General features: G+C 47.1%; 1 protein-coding gene across 1 annotated transcript in view; it reads right to left on the reverse strand.

The window, feature by feature from the left end:
• Positions 1–6,544: 6,544 nt before the first annotated feature.
• LOC124545601 (transmembrane protease serine 9-like) overlaps positions 6,545–20,164 on the reverse strand; it is a 42,807-nt gene continuing 29,187 nt past the window's right edge. Inside the window, exons 3-4 of the mRNA XM_047124549.1 lie at positions 19,311–19,479; positions 6,545–6,721 (exon numbers count right to left, since the gene is read on the reverse strand). Of these exons, the coding sequence (XP_046980505.1) occupies positions 6,545–6,721; positions 19,311–19,479 (346 nt within the window). The remainder of the gene's footprint in view (positions 6,722–19,310; positions 19,480–20,164) is intronic.

Below are 20,164 nucleotides of genomic sequence, written 5' to 3' on the forward strand. Positions count from 1 at the left end.
CTCCCGCCGAGAAGGGCGTGAAGAGGTCGTCCAAGCCGTGGGGAGAAGTTTCAAGGCCCGAAGCTTGTTGTCAGTAAGTGTAGAACAATCGGCATGCCACAGCGATAAAATGCGCCGACAAATGACCCTGCTAAAATCAGATGAAGGCACACAACAAAAAGTTGTCCGAGGCTGGAGGACCGCAGCCTTGGCCGCGGCATCTGCAGCTTCGTTCCCAGGGTTACCGACATGGCCAGGAACCCACATAAAGGTAACCGGAGAACCGTCGTCCGCCAGCTGCTGAAGAGCGTTGGATCCGGTGCACGATAGGGTGAACCGGATACGGATCACTGAGGCTCTGGATGGCGCTCAGAGAATCAGAGCAGATGACGTAACCAGAATGTCGGTTGCGGCGGATGTAAAGAACAGCCTGATAGAGGGCAAATAGCTCGGCTGTGAAGACCGAACAATGGCCATGGAGCCGGTATTTGAAACTGTGTGCCCCGACAATAAAAGAACACCCAACACCGTCATTAGTCTTAGAGCCATCTGTATAAATGAAGATCGTATTAATGAACTTCGAACGAAGTTCGACAAACCGCGAGCGGTATACCTCCATTGGGAGCGAGCTGAGGTCAAGGTGAACGCGAACCTGAGCCTGGAGCCAAGGTGGCGTTTGGCTCTCACTCACTCTAAAGGTTGCAGGGACTGGAAAATCAAGTTGCTGAATGAGGCGACGAAAGCGAACTCGAGGGGGTAGCAGGGCAGATACATACAACCCGTATTGACGGTCGAGAGAGTCGTCAAAAAAGGAACGATAAGACGGGTGGTCGGGCATTGATAATAGCCGACAGGCATACCAACAAAGGATGATTGTGGGAGAGGGGTGGTGGGATGTGTTGTTGATAGTTGCCTAGGTGTTGTGCAGGTCCCTCAGCATGGCACGCGTTGGTTGGTGCGGTGAGGCTTGAGGAAATGATGCTTGTGATGTCATCTGAGGCATCGGTTGCTCGGGGGGCTGATACCCATGGGACAGTGATGAGTGTGGTGGCTGCTGTCGTGGCCGAACGAGAGGAAGTACTGGGAACGGGGACTGTAAGAGAGACGTACGTGTTACTGCTTTGGTGGAAGAGAATACTATAGGTGAGGGACGACAGATTTGGGAGAGTAGCAATGTAATGACAGTGGGAGCAAGAGGAAGAGAGGCATAGATAACAGACGTTGTGAGGTGATCGGACAGTGATTAACGGCACTGATTGCGGTGAGCGACCGCTGAAGAGGCACTGGGACGACGGTGACGAGCTGTGGTGAAGTAGTGAACGATTAAAATATCTCCGATATGGTGGGGATAAATAGGGTATGTCAGGGATAATGCGGATGCAGCGACAAGCAGATGGATGTGGCGGCGGCGACGAAGACGGAGGCGGCGAGTGGACTGCGGGAGTGGCGGTGACGACGATGGACAAGATGTCGACAGCGATGGCGATGAAGACAGATGCAAGGAGACGGAAGTAGCGGCGGCGGCTGCGACGGGGGGATGACGACTGTGGAGACGGCGACGGCGGCTGTGCAGCAAGCCCTGGACTGTGACAAACGATGGCACACAAGGAGACGGTGATGAAGACACTCTCACACGTACAGAGAGAAGTCTCGACAACATATGCAAACGACATAGACGAACAGGTACTGAAGCAAAGTGTAGCGGAATAATCCTATCAATCGAAGCAAAATGGATAGTAGCAACAAGCGAACTGTTACTAGGGAATACCCTCGCCTATCTGTACGGTTTGTACTGGGGAAGGATGTTGCTACCATTACAGCCAACCACAGTTAACGAGTGATTGTCAGACAGCAAAGGCATAGTGTCAAGTGTCCAAAGAGTCTTCAAATTAGAGCCAGATTTATAAACTATTAGATACAGCCCTCCAAACTGAACTTTTGTAGATGATGTAGTTCTCTTTAAAAGTTTTGGGTTGGGTTAGGGTGTGAGACATCATGTAAAGTGCCACGTAGTAGTCAAACTCAAAGATGACTATTACATTCCGTGTAAATTCTTTTAATAAGTGTGTGTTAATTGTTTCATTTTGAGTTGCCCATATTGCATGTGTTTTAGATATAACGTCCTGCGATCATACCTGGTGTTAGAGTGCAAGTTTTCTGTACTTGGGGTTCGCTTGCAGCTATCTTGGATGTTGGGCATCGGAACTGTTTTGATGAATGCATCGCTATACCATCTCCTTCGCATATGGCTCGTTAGTTTTGGCACATTATAAAACTAAATCGCATGGACAGAATAATTTTTATCATAGTTTCCTTGCCAGCAGGGAAGTTCAGTTCTGTGAGAAGAAAGGTGTGAATTTTTCGTGTAGTTGGTACTTCTTTGTACTGTTCATGATACAGCTGGAAATACCTGCTACTAACTTCTTTATTCACACTACAAAGCGCTGTGTGGCGCTCTGCAACTGCTCTAGTATGTGAGGGCAGGCAACCTCTTCGACACACCTTAGATTTTTCACGCTGACAGGCAGGCGCTGATGTAGCAATGGAGCGCCATTCACATGGATGACTTAATATCTCTGTACAGGCACAATTTGAAACTGCTCAACAAAGACGTGCAGTGCCAATGAGTCCCTCCAGCACCTTCCAGTTCGCATGTCAATGCACGTGTCAATGTAGGAGACCCTCTCCCCTCACCCCCGTGATCACGTCTCCGGAGGGGTGGAACAGGAGAGTTGGAAAAACATACACAACATTTTTTGCTTCCAATCACGTTCAGATTTCGTTGAATGGTTTTGAACGGTCCGTAGTGGTTCCACCCTGTACACCAGAGGAAAACTTGCGGTCAAGTTGCACCACAATGGAATTCGATCAAATTCAATGGGGTTGCAGGCCCATGATGTACACTAGTGTTCGGAATTAAAGCAACAAACGGAAATTTTCCAAGGTCGCGTTTATTTTGCCACAGGACAGTATAAATAGGCGATAGTAAAGTAGAAACAATGTAAAAAAACACGGAACAACTGCAACATGCGTAACGGTAGAGAAAAATGTTTTCCGTTTTTTCCAACTTAACAGATTTGCACATACATTCCAGCAATTGGCTAATGTGACCGTGTGACTGTGACCGAGCGATTCTAGGCACTTCAGTCCGGAACCGCGCTGCTGCTACGGTCGCAGGTTTGAATCCTGCCTCGGGCATGGATGTGTGTGATGTCCTTAGGTTAGTTAGGTTTAAGTAGTTCTAGGTCTAGGGGATTGATGACCTCAGATGTTAAGTCCCATAGTGCTTAGAGAAATTTGAACCATTTGAACTGATTAATGTGGTCAGCATCGAGTGTGATTACCTGTGGCAGCAATACAGGCTTGAAAAAGACGAGGCATGCTGTGAGTGATGTCATCAGTCGGACGTTGAGGAAATGACTTCCTGCAGAGCTGCTCACAAGCCTCGGAGAGTGATTGGTGGATGCTGACGTGATGTAACCTGTCTCCCTAGCGCATCCCAGACATGGTCTATGGGAATCAAATCTGGAGAGTGAGCAGGCCACGCCATGCGTGCAGTACTTTCCGTTTCCATGTAAACATCAACCACCCGTGCTCTATGAAGTCGAGTATTATCGTCTAATCTGTACGATGTCTGGGACCACACCACCTTGCAACAACCGCACATGAGGTTCTAAGATCTCGTCGCGATACCTGACAGAAGTTAAACCTTGCCGACTTAGCGATACATTTCACGAAGAGGAGTTCGAGGGATCAACATAATCCCTGGCAAAAATCCTCATCGATATCGGTCCCCTTCCACAATGTTTGGGTTCCTAAATCGTGTTCGACGTTCCCTGCAGATGCGAATGCGTCGTGAATTACTCTCCAGACCAAGTCGGGACTCTTCTGCGAAAAGAACATTCGCCGACTGTTCGACCGTCCAGGTGGCATTTTGACGACTCCACTTTAGACGTTCCCTTCTGCGAAGAAGCATCAGAGGTACATATACAGATGGTCTCCGACGATAAAGGCTACTCTCCCGAAGGTTTCTGTACACCGCATGTCTCGATACAACACGCCCAGTGGACGCTACTAGGTCAGATGCCAGTTGCTTTGCACTCGGTACTGTCGTGCCCTTACCGCCAAATAATGGTCCTCTCTTTTTGATACCACATATGGTCGGCCCTGCCCTGGTCTTCCGGATGCTGTCTCGATCTCTATAAATTGTCACCACATCTGAGAAAATACAGAACAATTCACATTAAGCCCTCAGGCCACATCAGTTTGCAACTGCCCTGCTTCAATCCTTGGCGCTCCGCCGAAGAGAGTCTGGTATCCGTCGTCTTTGTGGCTGTATACACAGCGGTGTCGATGTGGGACTACCCAGTCGACACTATCCCGTTTGGTAGGTGCCCTGCCGTCATCGTCGACATGGCTGTGCATTCACCGGAATGCCATCTTCTGTGCAGAACACGATTGTGCGGTCATCTGTATTTTGTATGATAATAGCGTGAGTTAGAACAAGACTAGGCAGTACCGGTTTGTTGCTTTAATTTTGGCCACCAGTGTAGTTAGACAAGGGTTGAATCAGTCGGGAAGTGTCAGCAGTATAAACTGATGTCAAGAGTATCATCACTGCACTGCTAAATGTTGTTTCCGACCGTGAAATGTGTGGGAATAAAGGTCCCAATTGAGGGGGTGATTTCACTGACGCTCTTTTACCACCTCCTGAGACCTTTTCGTGTCGATTCTGAATAGCAGTGTCTCTGACATGCTTTCCTCGGCCACACATAACAAAACCGCGTGATTTTAATGTTGGTTGTAGCCACGTGACAAAGTTAGTTCCTGCTTCGGCAGGGCCTATTGTTCACTTTGTCAGTTAATACACAACTGGCCATTAAAATTGCTACACCACGAAGATTACGGGCTACAGACGCGAAATTTAACAGACAGGAAGAAGATGCTGTGACATGCAAATGATTAGCTTTTCAGAGCGTTCATACAAATTTAGCGCCGGTGGCGACACCTACAACGTGCTGACGTGAGGAAAGTTTCCAACCGATTACTCATACACAAACAGCAGTTGACCGGCGTTGCCTGGTGAAACGTTGTTGTATTGCCTCGTATAAGGAGGAGAAATGCGTACCATCACGTTTCCGACTTTGATAAAGGTCGGATTGTAGCCTATCGCGACTGCGGTTTATCGTATCGCGACATTGGTGCTCGCGTTGGTCGAGATAAAATGACTGTTAGCAGAATATGGAATCGGTGGGTTCAGGGGGGTACTACGGAACGTCGTGTTGGATCCCAACGGTCTCGTATCACTTGCAGTCGAGATGACAGGCATCTTATCCGCATGGCTGTAACGGATCATGGAGCCACGTCTCGATCCCTGAGTCAACAGATGGGGACGTTTGTAAGACAACAACCATCTGCACGAACAGTGCGACGACGTTTGCAGCAGCATGGACTATCAACTCGGAGACCATGGCTGCGGTTACCCTTGACATTGCATCACAGATAGGAGCACCTGCGGTGGTGTACTGAACGACGAACCTGGGTGCATCTGTGTTTGGCGACATCGCGGTGAACGCACATTGGAAGCGTGCATTCGTCATCGCCATACTGGCGTATCACCCGGTTTGATGACATGGGGTGGCATTGGTTACACGTCTCGGTCACCTCTCGTTCGCATTGACGGCACTTTGAACAGTGGACGTTACATTTCAGATGTGTTACGACCCGTGGCTCTACCCTTCATTCGTTCCCTGCAGGTCCTTTACTGTCCTTTATGGATACAGGAAATGTTCGACTGCTGCCCTGGCCAGCACATTCACCAGATCTCTCACCAATTGAAAACGTATGGTCTATGGTGGCCGAGCAACTGGGTCGTCACAATACGCCAGTTACTACTCTTGATGAACTGTGGTATCGTGTTGAAGCTGCATGGGCAGCTGTAGCTGTACACCCCATCCAAGCCCTGACTCAATGCGTAGGCGTATCAAGGCCCTTATTACGGCCAGAGGTGGTTGTTCTGGGTACTGATTTCTCAGGATCTATGCACCCAAGTTGCGTGGAAATGTAATCATATGGTTCAAATGGCTCTGAGCACTATGCGACTTAACTTCTGAGATCATCAGTCGCCTAGAACTTAGAACTAATTAAACCTAACTAACCTAAGGACATCACACACATCCATGCCCGAGGCAGGATTCGAACCTGCGACCGTAGCGGTCGCTCGGTTCGAGACTGTAGCGCCTAGAACCGCACGGCCACTCCGGCATGCGAAAATGTAATCACATGTCAGTTCCAGTATAATATATTTGTCCAATGAATACCCGTTTATCATCTGTATTTCTTCTTGGTGTAGCAATTTTAATGGCCAGTAGTGTAAAAAGGCATCAGATAAAGAGTTTCGGTGAGAAACGCGCAGCGCAGACTGAGTTTAATATATGTAAAGGTGGAAACAGTACATATTGTCAACATGAAGACGATTGAGGTTCCGTCGTGACCCAGAAGGACGATGCGCGCTGTTTCACCGTGAAGGCGCCCGTTAATTTGGAGCGAGTGGGACGCAGCGCCGTCACGGCAGGTAGAGGCGAACCGCAGCCAGCGAGCAGGCGGCCCACAGTGCGACGCTGGGCAGCTGCGGCGGCGCGCCGGCGATCACCTGCAGCATCCACGGCAGCTGCGTGTCGAGGCGCGCGTACACGCCCGGGAACCTGCTGGCGCAGCCCATGCCCCACGACACCACGCCCACCTGTCACAGGTGGACCAAAACAATACGTCCAGACACTCTGTGACCAAAATGGTACTGAAACAGAGGATGACAAACTAAAGGCCGAAATACTAAATGCCTTTTTCCAAAGCTGTTTCACAGAGGAAGACTGCACTGTAGTTCCTTCTCTAGATTGTCGCACAGACGACAAAATGGTAGATATCGAAATAGAAAAGAGAGGGATAGAAAAACAATTAAAATCGCTCAAAAGAGGAAAGGCCGCTGGTCCTGATGGGATACCAGAGTACGCGAAGGAACTTGGCCCCCCTCTTGCAGCGGTGTACCGTAGGTCTCTAGAAGAGCGTAGCGTTCCAAAGGATTGGAAAAGGGCACAGGTCATCCCCGTTTTCTTGAAGGGACGTCGAACAGATGTGCAGAACTATAGACCTATACCTCTAACGTCGTTCAGTTGTAGAATTTTGGAACATGTATTGTGTTCGAGTATAATGACTTTTCTGGAGACTAGAAATCTACTCTGTAGGAATCAGCATGGGTTTCGAAAAAGACGGTCGTGTGAAACCCAGCTCGAGCTATTCGTCCACGAGACTCAGAGGGGGCATAGACACGGGTTCCCAGGTAGATGCCGTGTTTCTTGACTTCCGCAAGGCGTTCGATACAGTTCCCCACAGTCGTTTAATGAACAAAGTAAGAGCATGTGGACTATCAGACCAATTGTGTGATTGGATTGAAGAGTTCTTAGATAACAGAACGCAGCATGTCATTCTCAATGGAGAGAAGTCTTCCGAAGTAAGAGTGATTTCAGGTGTGCCGCAGGGGAGCCTCGTAGGACTGTTGCTATTCACAATGTATATAAATGACCTTGTGGATGACATCGGAAGTTCACTGAGGCTTTTTGCGAATGATGCTGTAGTATATCGTGAGGTTCTAACAATGGAAAATTGTACTGAAATGCAGGAGGATCTGCAACGAATTGACGCATGGTGCAGGGAATGGCAATTGAATCTCAATGTAGACAAGTGCAACGTGCTGCGAATACAGAGAAAGAAAGATCCCTTATCATTTAGCTACAACATAGCAGGTCAGCAACTAGAAGCAGTTAATTCCAAAATTATCTGGGAGTAGGCATTAGGAGTGATTAAAAGTGGAATGACCATATAAAATTACTCGTCGGTAAAGCAGATGCCAGACTGAGATTCATTGGAGGAATCCTAAGGAAATGCAGTCCGGAAACAAACGAAGTAGGTTACAGTACACTTGTTCGCCAACTGCTTGAATACTGCTCACCGGTGTGGGATCCGTAACAAATAGGATTGATAGAAGAGATAGAGAAGATCCAACGGAGAGCAGCGCGCTTCGTTACAGGATCATTTAGTAATTGCGAAAGCGTTACGGAGATGATAGATAAACTCCAGTGGAAGACTCTGCAAGAGAGACGCCCAGTAGCTCGGTACGGGCTTTTGTTTAAGTTTCGAGAACATACCTTCACAGAGGAGTCAAGCAGTATATTGCTTCCTCCTACGTATATCTCGCGAAGAGACCATGAGGATAAAATCAGAGAGATTAGAGCCCACACAGAGGCATACCGACAATCCTTCTTTCCACGAACAATACGAGACTGGAATAGAAGGGAGAACCGATAAAGGTACTCAAGGTACCCTCCGCCACACACCGTCAGGTGGCTTGCGGAGTATGGATGTTGAGGCAGATGTAGAAGGGCACAGACAGACTGTCTTGTGCTCACTACAGCTCATGCCGCGCACTTTTCACGTCAATCGGTAGGCTGCCCACCATCCAATGTTCACGTTTCACGCGATTAACAACGCACGTTCCCGAAATTCGAACAGTATTCTAAAATGTTATTTCTTTATTTTACTCGTGTCAGAAGAGTTTTAAATGTATACAACTAGCCGCACACAGTTCCTCCTCCACCCTCCTTGGGTACATCTCTTCCTCCCGTGTCCTTACGTCCACCTCGTGGCCCCACCTTTTAAAGTAGCAACTACTTTACGTAGTCGTGTATAAATACACCCACTCTATTTTACAATTTTATATAAAGGCTGCAATAGTAATTTTAATAATAATAAATTAAGGGTTTCACCCAAATTTAAAGCAAAGTAATTCTCGCCACCCATAAGGTGACATGAATAAATATATGTTCGTTATTAATCAGAGTAAATGTAAATGAGAGTATGCAGAAGGCAATGGCCAGGCATGGTTCGAACAATCGGTATAGAAGGCTTGAGTCATTTCGGGCAGCCGGCCGCTGTGACCGAGAGGTTATAGGCGCTTCAGTCAGGAGCTGAGCTGCTGCTACGGTCTCAGGTTCGAATCCCGCCTCGGGCATGTATGTGTGTGATGTCCTTAGGTTAGTTATGTTTAAGTAGTTGTAAGTCTAGGGGACTGATGACCTCAGATGTTAAGTCCAATAGTGCTCAGAGCCATTTGAACCATTTCGTCTCGGGCAGGAAGGCGCACTGGTTGACTTGGCAGAATGTAGATAGGAGTGCTAGTTGCGCGGGAAAATGATAGGTTTCTAGTACCGTCTAGAGCAATTTCAGCATAGTAATACCGTTCCGTAATAAGAATTGTGAATGCTGAGGGGAACCTCTCCTGCAGAACTTCGATGGCGATATTGCAAGATATCTGCGTCGAGAGAAAATAGTCCACTTTCTTCTTAATACTTCAGGCTAAGAAAAATATACGTAGGCTGGAACAGAAATAGTTGCAACACTGATGTGGAAACACTATGAAATGGAATCTATTATTGTCGCTGATAGCACACGTTGTTGAGATAGCTACGTTACCTCCAAGCAAATGGACTCGCCAGTCCCACGTCACCGGCGTGCGCACAGTCGATGGAAACACCGTCACTTGTGAGCGAGCGGCCTAACGTAACGGTGTCACTATGTTTTCGAAACAGGATCAACGGAGTTGGATCAAGAGTGAATGTGCCAGAGGTCGTACAGCACGACAGTGTCATCAACGCCTTCCAGAGGCCTGCGGGGAATCGGCGCCAGTATGGTAAAATTTATGGTGATTATCGTGTACGACTGTGACGGTGGTATTCTAACGCATTACGCTCGTCCACGGCAGACCGTCAATGCACAGTATTACTGTTCGTTTTTGGAGCATCACCTGCGATCAGCTTTGCGATAGAAGAAGCGACACTTTCTGCGCAACCCACCCATCATTTTGTATGACAACGCGCGGGCGCTCTGTTCAGTCGATGGGACTAGAAAGTACTGTGCCATCCACCATACTCCCTGGACGTAGGTCCTTGTGAAAATGGCTCCAAGCACTATGGGACTTAACATCTGAGGTCATCAGTCCCCTAGACTTAGAACTACTTAAACCTACCTAACCTAAGGACATCACACACATCCATGCCCGAGGCAGGATTCGAACCTGAGACCATAGCAGCAGCGCGGTTCCAGACTTAGGCACAGCGGCCGGCTGAAGTCCTTGTGACTCTGATTTGATCCCGAAGATGAATGAACCACTTCGTGGCATTCGCTTCAGAACTGTTCCAGAGATTCCATTCGCACCATAAACAGAACAGGCTCTGCTGACGGTATACTACGCCTTCCACATTGCTGGCAACGGGTTCTACTCAACGCTGGTGACTACTTTGAAGGACAGTAACAGGTACAAAGATGTAACTCTTTTGTATCAGTTGTGAATAAGTAGTTTCCACTATTTAAGCCCCAACCCACGTATTTTAAATGCAATCTAAAGCTCGTAATTGAGGACAGGGCTTAAGAAAACGATCTCTTCTCTTACATGCTATTTTCTTTCATTAGTTTATAAAGCGAGTAACGACGTGATCACTCATTGGCCTGGAGGTACGAATAAAGTGGAGGGGAGCGCTAGATTTGGCGTTGGCTCTTTTGCTCTGGGGGGTCGCTCTGGGTCCTTCACGATGGACTGACTCGTATCTGACCACTCCGATGAAATGCTAACTTTATTCAGTCAGTAAGTACTTTTACAGTACAAATGGCTTTCCAGGCACTACTCTCAATGTCTGGAACAGAAGCTGAGTAGCGACAGGTTATTCTGAAATTTAATACGCATACGCGGGGCAGTGATTTTGATTGTGTGGTACGAAGTCTCATTGGAACTGTGATGAACTTTAGAACAACGGTACAACCACGTATCACAGTCAACATGCTGTGTCATCGTCATGGGTAAGTGATTTCTTGCATGGCTCAGTACTGGCGTGAATTTCTGATAAGTCTTCAAGGTTTTACTGTACGTAAGTCGGTTATAGGGTCGAGTGCAGTTCAACGAATCTAAATTCATTGTGTAATGTGGTAATGTTTAGGCGAATGAGCGTTTGTTGTAGTTGCATCATTAGAAGCCCTTCGTGGCAGTGCAGAATTAAGTGTTAACTCTGAGTGAAACCGGTACCTAAGTTCTATGTATGTAAAGAGAAGACTGATTGTTCTAGAAGGGGTAACGTATGTTGCATTCTTCTGAAGCATAGAACCTGATTCATTGTGAAGATAATTTATGAACATAAATGAGACATGCGTCATCATAAGGCACATAAGGGAAGACGTTAGCCTGATACACTGTCGTTTGTGTATTCTTGGATTAACTACAGGTGCCACACTTTACTGTAATAGAAATCCCTTGCAGATGTAACATGTGCTCTATTGGAGGACACTGCGCCTCTGAATTATATTTCATTTATCGTGGTAGGCCCATGTTCGTATTTGCTGCAATACCCTTTCTCATTACAATATTACTTGATTGATTTGTTGCTTCCCAATATTGCTTTCAGTGAGTAGCATAGAGAGTGGGAGAGCAAGACTATCTTTGAGAGTCAAACATCTTTTTAGAAATATAAAGGTCGTGGTCTGTGGTGCTAATGACTTTAGCTGCACGTTGGCCCATTGCTCTCCCCATTTAATACACTCTATGTGGCACCACGGCTCTCAAGTGACTAACCACTGACATCAATACATTAATTATAGTATATAACTCATGTTATATCACATTCCAGCATTCGGTTTAGTTATAATGGTAGTCAGGTTGAATGAATGCGACCCTACTAACTTCCAACCTCCATCTATTATTTTCACCTTCCCACTCTCTGTGTCTCTCCATCTCCTCCCTCCTCCTCCCCTGTCTCTTTGTCAGTCTCCTCTTTCCAAACATATCCTCTTCCCCCGCCCTCTCTCCATATCCTTCTCCCCTCTTTATGTCTGTCTCCTTCTTACCCCCTCTTCTTTTTCCACCTATTCTCCACCCATCTACACCTTCCACCTGCCTACCCAATCCCCCCTCTGTTCCTTCTCTCTGCCGATCTGCTTCTCCCCCTCCCTCTCAACATCTCATCTTACCACTCTCTCTGTTCATTACCTCCTTCTCCTCTCAGGCTACCCATCTCTTGCTCTCTCCTTTCTTTGAACACCTCATCTTTCCCTTTCTCACTAGCTATCTTCACTACCCATCCCCTTCCCCTATCTCTGCTCAAGTGTATCCATCCACAATGTACCTCTTGCAGGGCACACAACAAGCCTGGTATACAAGGCAGCCTGCATGACAGGGGTTGAAAAGTGTTTTTGCACTGTCTCCGCTTATATGGGAGCTGACGTTCTAGCCACCAAAGTGCTGATTTTCATACAGCAGGCAAGAAGTGTGCCACCAAATTTGATTGGAAGCAATCTAGTACTTTAGGAAGAGATGTTGGACACACACACACACACACACACACACACACACACACACACATGAATCGTGGCGGCCGCCTATGCTTAACGCACATGGTCATGGTGCCGAGACCAGGGTCTGCTCTCGTCTGGGCCGCAATCAGTGTAGCAAAGAGGGGAATGTCGTGCAAGGTCGACACAGAATCCGAATCTACTTGAAAGATAACTAGTTCCTGGGTGTCAAATTCTGCATCCGTGTGCACTGGAGGCTGGGACAAAGTATGGGCGTTGGCATGGCGGCTGTTCGCTTATAGAGGATTTCATTGGTAAAGCCCTACGTTGCAGCTTTTGCACTGTCTTGTGCAAGAGGCTATAACGTGGCCCAAACAATGAGAGTAATGGCTTGTGGTTGGTCAGCAGCAGGAATTTGACGCCATGTAGAGAGGTTTGAAAAGCCTCGTTTTCAGCCTGGGGTAGTTGTGTTGGTCAGCACTGAGCGTCCTGACAGCAAGAGCAATAGGATGTTCCTCCTCCTTGTGGGTCAGGACCGCCGCGTCGCATCTGTGCCTAGAACAAGAGGCTTCCCTAGTGAAAACACTATGAGGCACGATCCCGACTGGAAGACTCGTTTAAGTGCGGAAGAAGCAGCGTCGCGGTGTTCACAATAGAGCTCCTGTTTTTCACAGTGCGTTGAACGGTTGGGAAGCGTGTACCGTCGCAAATTCCCAATTTTCGCAACGTCCAATTTTTTCACATGGAGAATGAACGGCCGCAATAGCTTTATATGGCACGGACGTGCTTGGTAGGGCTCATGCCCCGTTTGCTAATGATAAACCCGAGTTACTCAACAGACTTTCGGAAAAATTTACGTTTATAGAAGTTTCTCTAGATCCCATCTTCTTTTAACCGAGAAAATAAAGACTGCAGGTTCTGAAGGTTTTCACCGGTTGAGGCCCTTGCCACTCTGATGTCACTAAATAACTGCAACATGGAGGAATGTGCTGCATTGGCTGCACCAAGCAAATCTGGAAGATCGCTAACACGTTAGAAATACTAAAGGCCGGTCTGTTATACATGCAGAGGCCAACGGGTGAGTTGAACACCAGTAGATCCCGAGATTGAGGGTGCAGCAGCAACTGTAAGTATTAATTTTCTAGACATCATAGTTGTATGGGGATAAACAGCGATTAATTTACTTATAATCAACCATGCACAGGCAGGGTGACGACTCCAGCGAGCGACCAAATGGTGTAAGTTGCCCTGAAGATGACCCCATCGCGGGTAGAAACCGGTTGGCGGCAAAATAAATAATGCGATTGTGACTGTTATTTTGAATAATTGATAACTGTAAGTATGCCACCAACAAATCGACATTATTATAACAGACGCCACTTTGTAACTTGGAAAACAGGTCCTCCATGCAGGAAACGATCGACAATGACCTGGACGTTAACGGTCTTAACACCATCACATATGCGGAGAGAGCCTTCCGGTATTTCCACGACCACAATAGGTGAAGTCAAATTGTTCAAATGGCTCTGAGCACTATGGGACTTAACTGCTGAGGTCATCAGTCCCCTAGAACTTAGAACTACTTAAACGTAACTAACCTAAGGACGTCACACACATCCATGCCCGAGGCAGGATTCGAACCTGCGACCGCATTCTGGGACACTACATCTTATTTAAAACATCTATTGTTATACTTCTTTGATTTTCCACACAAAAAAACTATAATTTTGTCAAAGTTTATACTTATTTGAAAACCAGAGGTACCCAGAATATTCTGGCGGGCATCCAAAAGCTATAAATATTGACTGAACACTTCAAAATCAAGACAGTTATTTCAGTTTGTTCTTATATTTCTTAGATGTTCAGTGCGGATGATGTATGTCATTTGTCTTTTAAATGCTCATCAGTGCTCAGTTGCTGGTCTCTTCAGTCTGTATTGCTAGGGTTGTGCCACGTAGTGACTATTCAGTGTTGTTGCGTGTACGATTGTAAAATCTTATATAATGTCCCGTTGGGTTGAAAAATGTGACTTTGTTTCATTTGAGGATTATTTTGGGCAAATACGCAACTGAAAATCGAGCAGTACCTGAAGGAAAATAAATCTCAATTAAGACTGAACAACATGCCTTCATTCGTGTATACACTCTAGGACAAAAAATCACACACCACGAAGGAATTATGCAAATTGATCACAAACTGACATTTGTACACGATGTATAGTTGAGCTCAAAGACGTCGGTTGGACTATCAGCCAATCGCTCGACATTTGCATACTCGTAGGAGGAACGTTACTGCTGACGATGTAACCAGGGGTGGGTGAACCACAGTCCGACACAGTGTCAAGAAGGAAGCAGTCGACCTAGAGAGATCACAGAACGAGATGACCGGGCAGTCGTCAGAAAGGCACTCAAAACCATGGATTTATCATCATCATCATCGATCCAACTTGCAACTGGACTTTCAGTGTCCACAAGGACCATTCATTAATAGCCAGCTCACAGGAAAGGGGTTGACCTCTGGACACAAACATTCGGTCTGGAATCTCTTTAAATGGAGTAGAAATGGATTGAGTGATAAGTCCCGCTTATAACTGAGCGAAGGCGCTCCTGGAGATGCCCCAGACAGAAGTCGGATATCAACCAGTCTGTCGCTGGTTTATGGCCCGACAAAAAGGAGTGATGGTCTGGTGTGCCATTTTATTTCATAGCAATACCCTTTTTGTCGTCATCTGCGCACCCTTACAGCGAGAGGTACGTCGACGATTTTCTACGCCCCGTTCTGTTGGCCTTTAAGGCATCCTGCACTTACATTTCAGCAAGATAATTCCCACCCGCATGGGGGAAGGGTTTCTATTACATTTCGTCGTGTTTGTTAAACACTACCCTTGCCAGTGAAGATGGCTGATCGTTCTGCAGTTGAGAACATTTGGAGTATATGGGCAAGAACACTTCAACACGCCAATAGGACACAATTTGGCTATATATCTCTATCAGTCAATGCCAAGCCGAATAATTCTGTGTACACACATCAAAAAATGTTTTGCATACGTCGTTTCCGAGAGTTTTCGAACCTGTACAGAAAACTGTAATAGAGAGCAACATAAACATCATTTCCGCCCTTTTTATTGCTCATGAAAACCACACATTGCATGTTGTACCACAATACAGCGAGACCTTCAGACGTCGCGGTCCACATTCCTGTACACACCGGTACCTCTAATACCCAGTAGCACGTCCTCTTGCATTGACGCTTGGCTGTATTCGTCGTGGCATGCTATCCACAAGTTCATCAAGGAACTGTTGGTCCAGATTGTTCCACTCCTCAACGGCGATTCGGCGTAGATCCCTCAGAGTGGTTGGTGGGTCACGTCGTCCATAAACAGCCCTTTTTCAATCTATACCAGGCTTGTTCGATAGGATTCATGTCTGGAGAACAGGCTGCCACTCCATCTGAGGGATGTCGTTATCCTGAAGGAAGTCATTCACAAGATGTGCATGATGGGGGCGCGAATTGTCGTCCATGAAGACGAATGCCTCGCCAGTATGCTGTCGATATGGTTGCACTATGAGTAGGAGGATGGCAGTCACGTATCGTACAGCTGTTACGGCGCCTTCCATGATCACCAGCGGCGTACGTCGGCCCCACACAATGCCACCCCAAAACATCAGGGAACCTTCACCTTGCTGCACTCGCTGGGCAGTGTGTCTAAGGCATTCAGCCTGACTGGGTTGCCTCCAAATACGTCTCCGACGATTGTCTGGTTGAAGGTATTTTCTACACTCTTCGGCGAAGAAATCGTGATGCCAGTCCTGAGTGGTCCATTCGACACGTTGTTGGGCAAACCTGTACCGCGCTGCATGGTGTCGTGGTTGTAAAGATGGACCTCGTCATGGACGTCGGGACTGAAGTTGCGCATCATGCAGCATATTACGCACAGTTTGAATCGTAACACGACGTCCTGTGACTGCACGAAAATCATTATTCAACATGGTGGTGTCGCTGTCAGGGTTCCTCCGCACATAATCCGTAGGTAGCGGTCATCCACTACAGTAGTAGCCCTTGGGCGGCCTCATCGAGGCGTGCCATCGACAGTTCCTGTCTCTCTGCATCTCCACCATGTCCGAACAACATTGCTTTGGTTCACTCTGAGACGCCTGAATAATTCCGTTGTTGAGAGTCCTTCCTGGCACAAAGTAGCAATGCGGACGCGATCGAACTGCGGTATTCACCGTCTTGGCATGGTTGAACTACAGACAACATGAGCCGTGTACCTCCTTCCTGGTGGAATGACTGGAACTGATCGGCTGTCGGACCCCATCCGTCTAATAGGCGCTGCTCATGCGTGGTTGTTTACATCTTTGGACGGGTTTAGTGACACCTCTGAACAGTCAAAGGGACTATGTCTGTGATGCAATATCGATAGTCAACGTATATCTTCAGGAGTTCTGGGAACTGGCGTGATGCAAAACTTTTTGATGTGTGTATTAGAACCAGACATGAGCCAATGTGTTATTGACTTTCTCAATTTGTGAAGTTGTTTCTCTAAAATAAACCATCCTTTTTTCTGAAATTTTAATCACTTGTTTGTCTGAACATGTACATCACATCTACCGATTTCCGCCCCATTCGGATAATTCCTTCGTGGTGTGTCGTTTTCTAGCTCTTCCCCTGCTCAATGAGGACTTTTTCTTTAGAGATCATCGGCAGAAGGTAAGTATGTAACACATTCAGGATTAAATTTGCACATTAGCCTCGCCCGTTAGTGTAAGACAAGCGTTGAATTTGCTAGAAGGTCTTATGAATTATTGATATTCTACTCAACATTCAATCCGGCATAGGCATTTTCAGAGTTGAAGAAGATAATGCGTTATAGGGACGGCAGTGCTTTGTATGTACTGTGTTGTATGTGTGAAGGTGGGAGGGGGTACCGCGTGATGTGGAGCTGTGCACGTCACGGGACACTGGCCAACACGGCGAGGGCCTACGAGAAAGACAGGCCGCGGCGCGTACGTCACGAAGGTAGCCTTGCGCTCGTTCGCTCGCTCAATGCAGCAGACAAACTACGTTTCTACACCTGTTAACTCGTAACTAGGCGTGCCCGTACAAACCAAAACTGAATCTTCTACAGGAATCTGCTATTATGGAATCTTACTGTTATTAGTCCTACAATGATGAGAAGTCCGTGGGTCTACTTATGATTTGTTACGGCTGTACTGGCGTACAATAAAATAAAATCATGCTAAAATGATTATCAGTTGCATAAGGCACCACTTCCAGCATGTAATGAGTACTTTTAACCAGAAAAGACTAAATGCCGTAAACAAGCCGTTATACCATTTATATCGAGTATTGATCTTAAATTAAATTTTTCTGTGGTACTGTTAATCAGTAAGATTTCATAATAGCAAATTCCTGTGGAAGATGTAATTCTCGTAAGTACTTACATGCCCAGCTGCGATTTAATACACTACTGGCCATTAAAATTGCTACACCACGAAGATGTGCTACAGACGCGAAATTTAACCGACAGGAAGAAAATGCTGTGATATGAAAATGGTTAGCTTTTCAGAGTATTCCCACGAGGTTGGCGCCGGTGGCGACACCTACAACGTGTTGACATGAGGAAAGTTTCCAACCGATTTCTCATGCACAAACAGCAGTTGACCGGATTTGCCTGGTAAAACGTTGTTGTGATGCCTCGTGTAAGGAAGAGAAACGCGTACTTTCACGTTTCCGACTTTGATAAAGGTCGGATTCTAGTCTATCGCGATTCCGGTTTATAGTATCGTGGCATTGCTGCTCGCGTTAGTCGTGATCCAATGACTTTTAGCAGAATATGGAATCGGTGGGTTCAGGAGTGTAATACGGAACGCCGTGCTGGATCCCAGCGGCCTCGTATCACTAGCAGTCGAGATGACAGGCATCTTATCCGCATGGCTGTAACGGATCGTGCAGCCACGTCTCTATCCCTGAGTCAACAGATGGGGACGTTTGCAAGACAACAACCATCTGCACGAACAGTTCGACGACGTTGGCAGCAGCATGGACTATCAGCTCGGAGACCGTTGCTGCGTTTACCCTTGACGCTGCATCACAGACCGGAGCGCCTCCCATGGTGTACTCAACGACGAACCTGGGTGCACGATTGGCAAAACGTCATTTTTTTGGACGAATCCAGGTTCTGTTTACAGCATCATGATGATCGCATCCGTGTTTGGCGACATCGCGGTGAACGCACGTTGGAAGTGTGTATTCGTAATCGACATACTGGCGCATTACCCGGCGTGATGGTATGGGGTGCCATTGGTTACACGTCTTGCTCACCTCTTGTTCGCAATGACGGCACTTTGAACATTTCAGATGTGTTACGACCCGTGGCTCTACCCTTCAATCGATCCCTGCGAAGCCCTACATTTCAGCAGGATAATGCACGACCGCATGGTGGAGGTCCTGTACGGGCCTTTCTGGACACAGAAAATGTTCGACTGCTAACCTGGCCAGCACATTCTCCAGATCTCTCACCAATTGAAAACGTCTGGTTAATGGTGGCCGAGCAACTGGCTCGTCACAATACGTCAGTCACTACTCTTGATGAACTGTGGTATCGTGTTGAAGCTGCATGGGTAGCTGTACCTGTACACGCCATCCAAGCTCTGTTTCACTCAGTGCCCCGGCGTATCAAGGCCGTTATTCCGGCCAGAGGTGGTTGTTATGGGGTACTGATTTGTCAGGATCTATGCACCCAAATTTGCTTATAATATATTCTCCAACGCATTTCTTCTTGTTGTAGCAATTTTAATGACCAGTAGTGTAGGTTTAGAAACGCATTTTGTGTGCTGAGCTTAGTGAACGAGATAGTTTAGGACTACCTTCGTGACGTACGCGGCGCGGCCTTTCTTCCTCGTGGGCCTCGCACGGCGGCTTTGCCCGCGACGCTGACTCACCTGGACCCCGTGGCACAGGAGCGCGGCGCCCGAGTCCCCCTGGCAGGCGTCCTTGTCGATGGTGTACGTGCAGATGTGGGTGTTCTCGCGCAGGTGGCGATGCAGCGTCTCCGAACACTCTTCCGTGTCCACCAGCTGCAGGTCCACCTTCATCAGCGTCCGGTCTTTCCTGTCACCAGCCCACACGCCGATCCAGCTCTAGCCTTTAGAGCCCAACAGATAAGCTGGGTTGCGCCACAGGGATCAGTAGGGAAGTAGTTCCCACTTTTTTGGGGCAATTACGCTCTGAACAGTAAATTTACATTTTCTGAGGGGTAAAAATAATAGTTTCTGATTGTGTTTCGATCACGAAACTAAATTATTTTTAAATGACCATTACTGTTATCACTATTTCATAACACTGTAACTCTGATTACATTAGTTACTAATTACTATGAAAACTACCCATTAAAAAATGCAACACGTATTTCTTAATGCTGGAGGGTTTTGGGTTGGGTTGTTTGTGGGAAGAGACCAGACAGAGAGGTCATCGGTCTCATCGGATTAGGTATGGATGGGGAAGGACGTCAGCTGTGCCCTTTCAAAGGAACCACCCCGGCATTTGCCTGGAGCGATTTAGGGAAATCACGGAAAACCTAAATCAGAATGGCCGGACGCGGGGTTGAACCGTCGACCTCCCGAATGCGAGTCCATGGATGGTTTTATTTACGATTGAGATACACAGTTTTGTTTCCCAGTAGTTCGTCTATTGACCCTGTGGTGTCATGTATCGAACCACCCCACGACGTACCAAGATTGGCAACAGTATTGCAAATTTCCATTCAGAACGACAGCAGTCGTGTAGGATACAGTAG

The sequence above is a fragment of the Schistocerca americana genome, chromosome 8 (genome assembly GCF_021461395.2).
Source record: "Schistocerca americana isolate TAMUIC-IGC-003095 chromosome 8, iqSchAmer2.1, whole genome shotgun sequence".
Classification (NCBI taxonomy): Eukaryota; Metazoa; Arthropoda; class Insecta; order Orthoptera; family Acrididae; genus Schistocerca; species Schistocerca americana.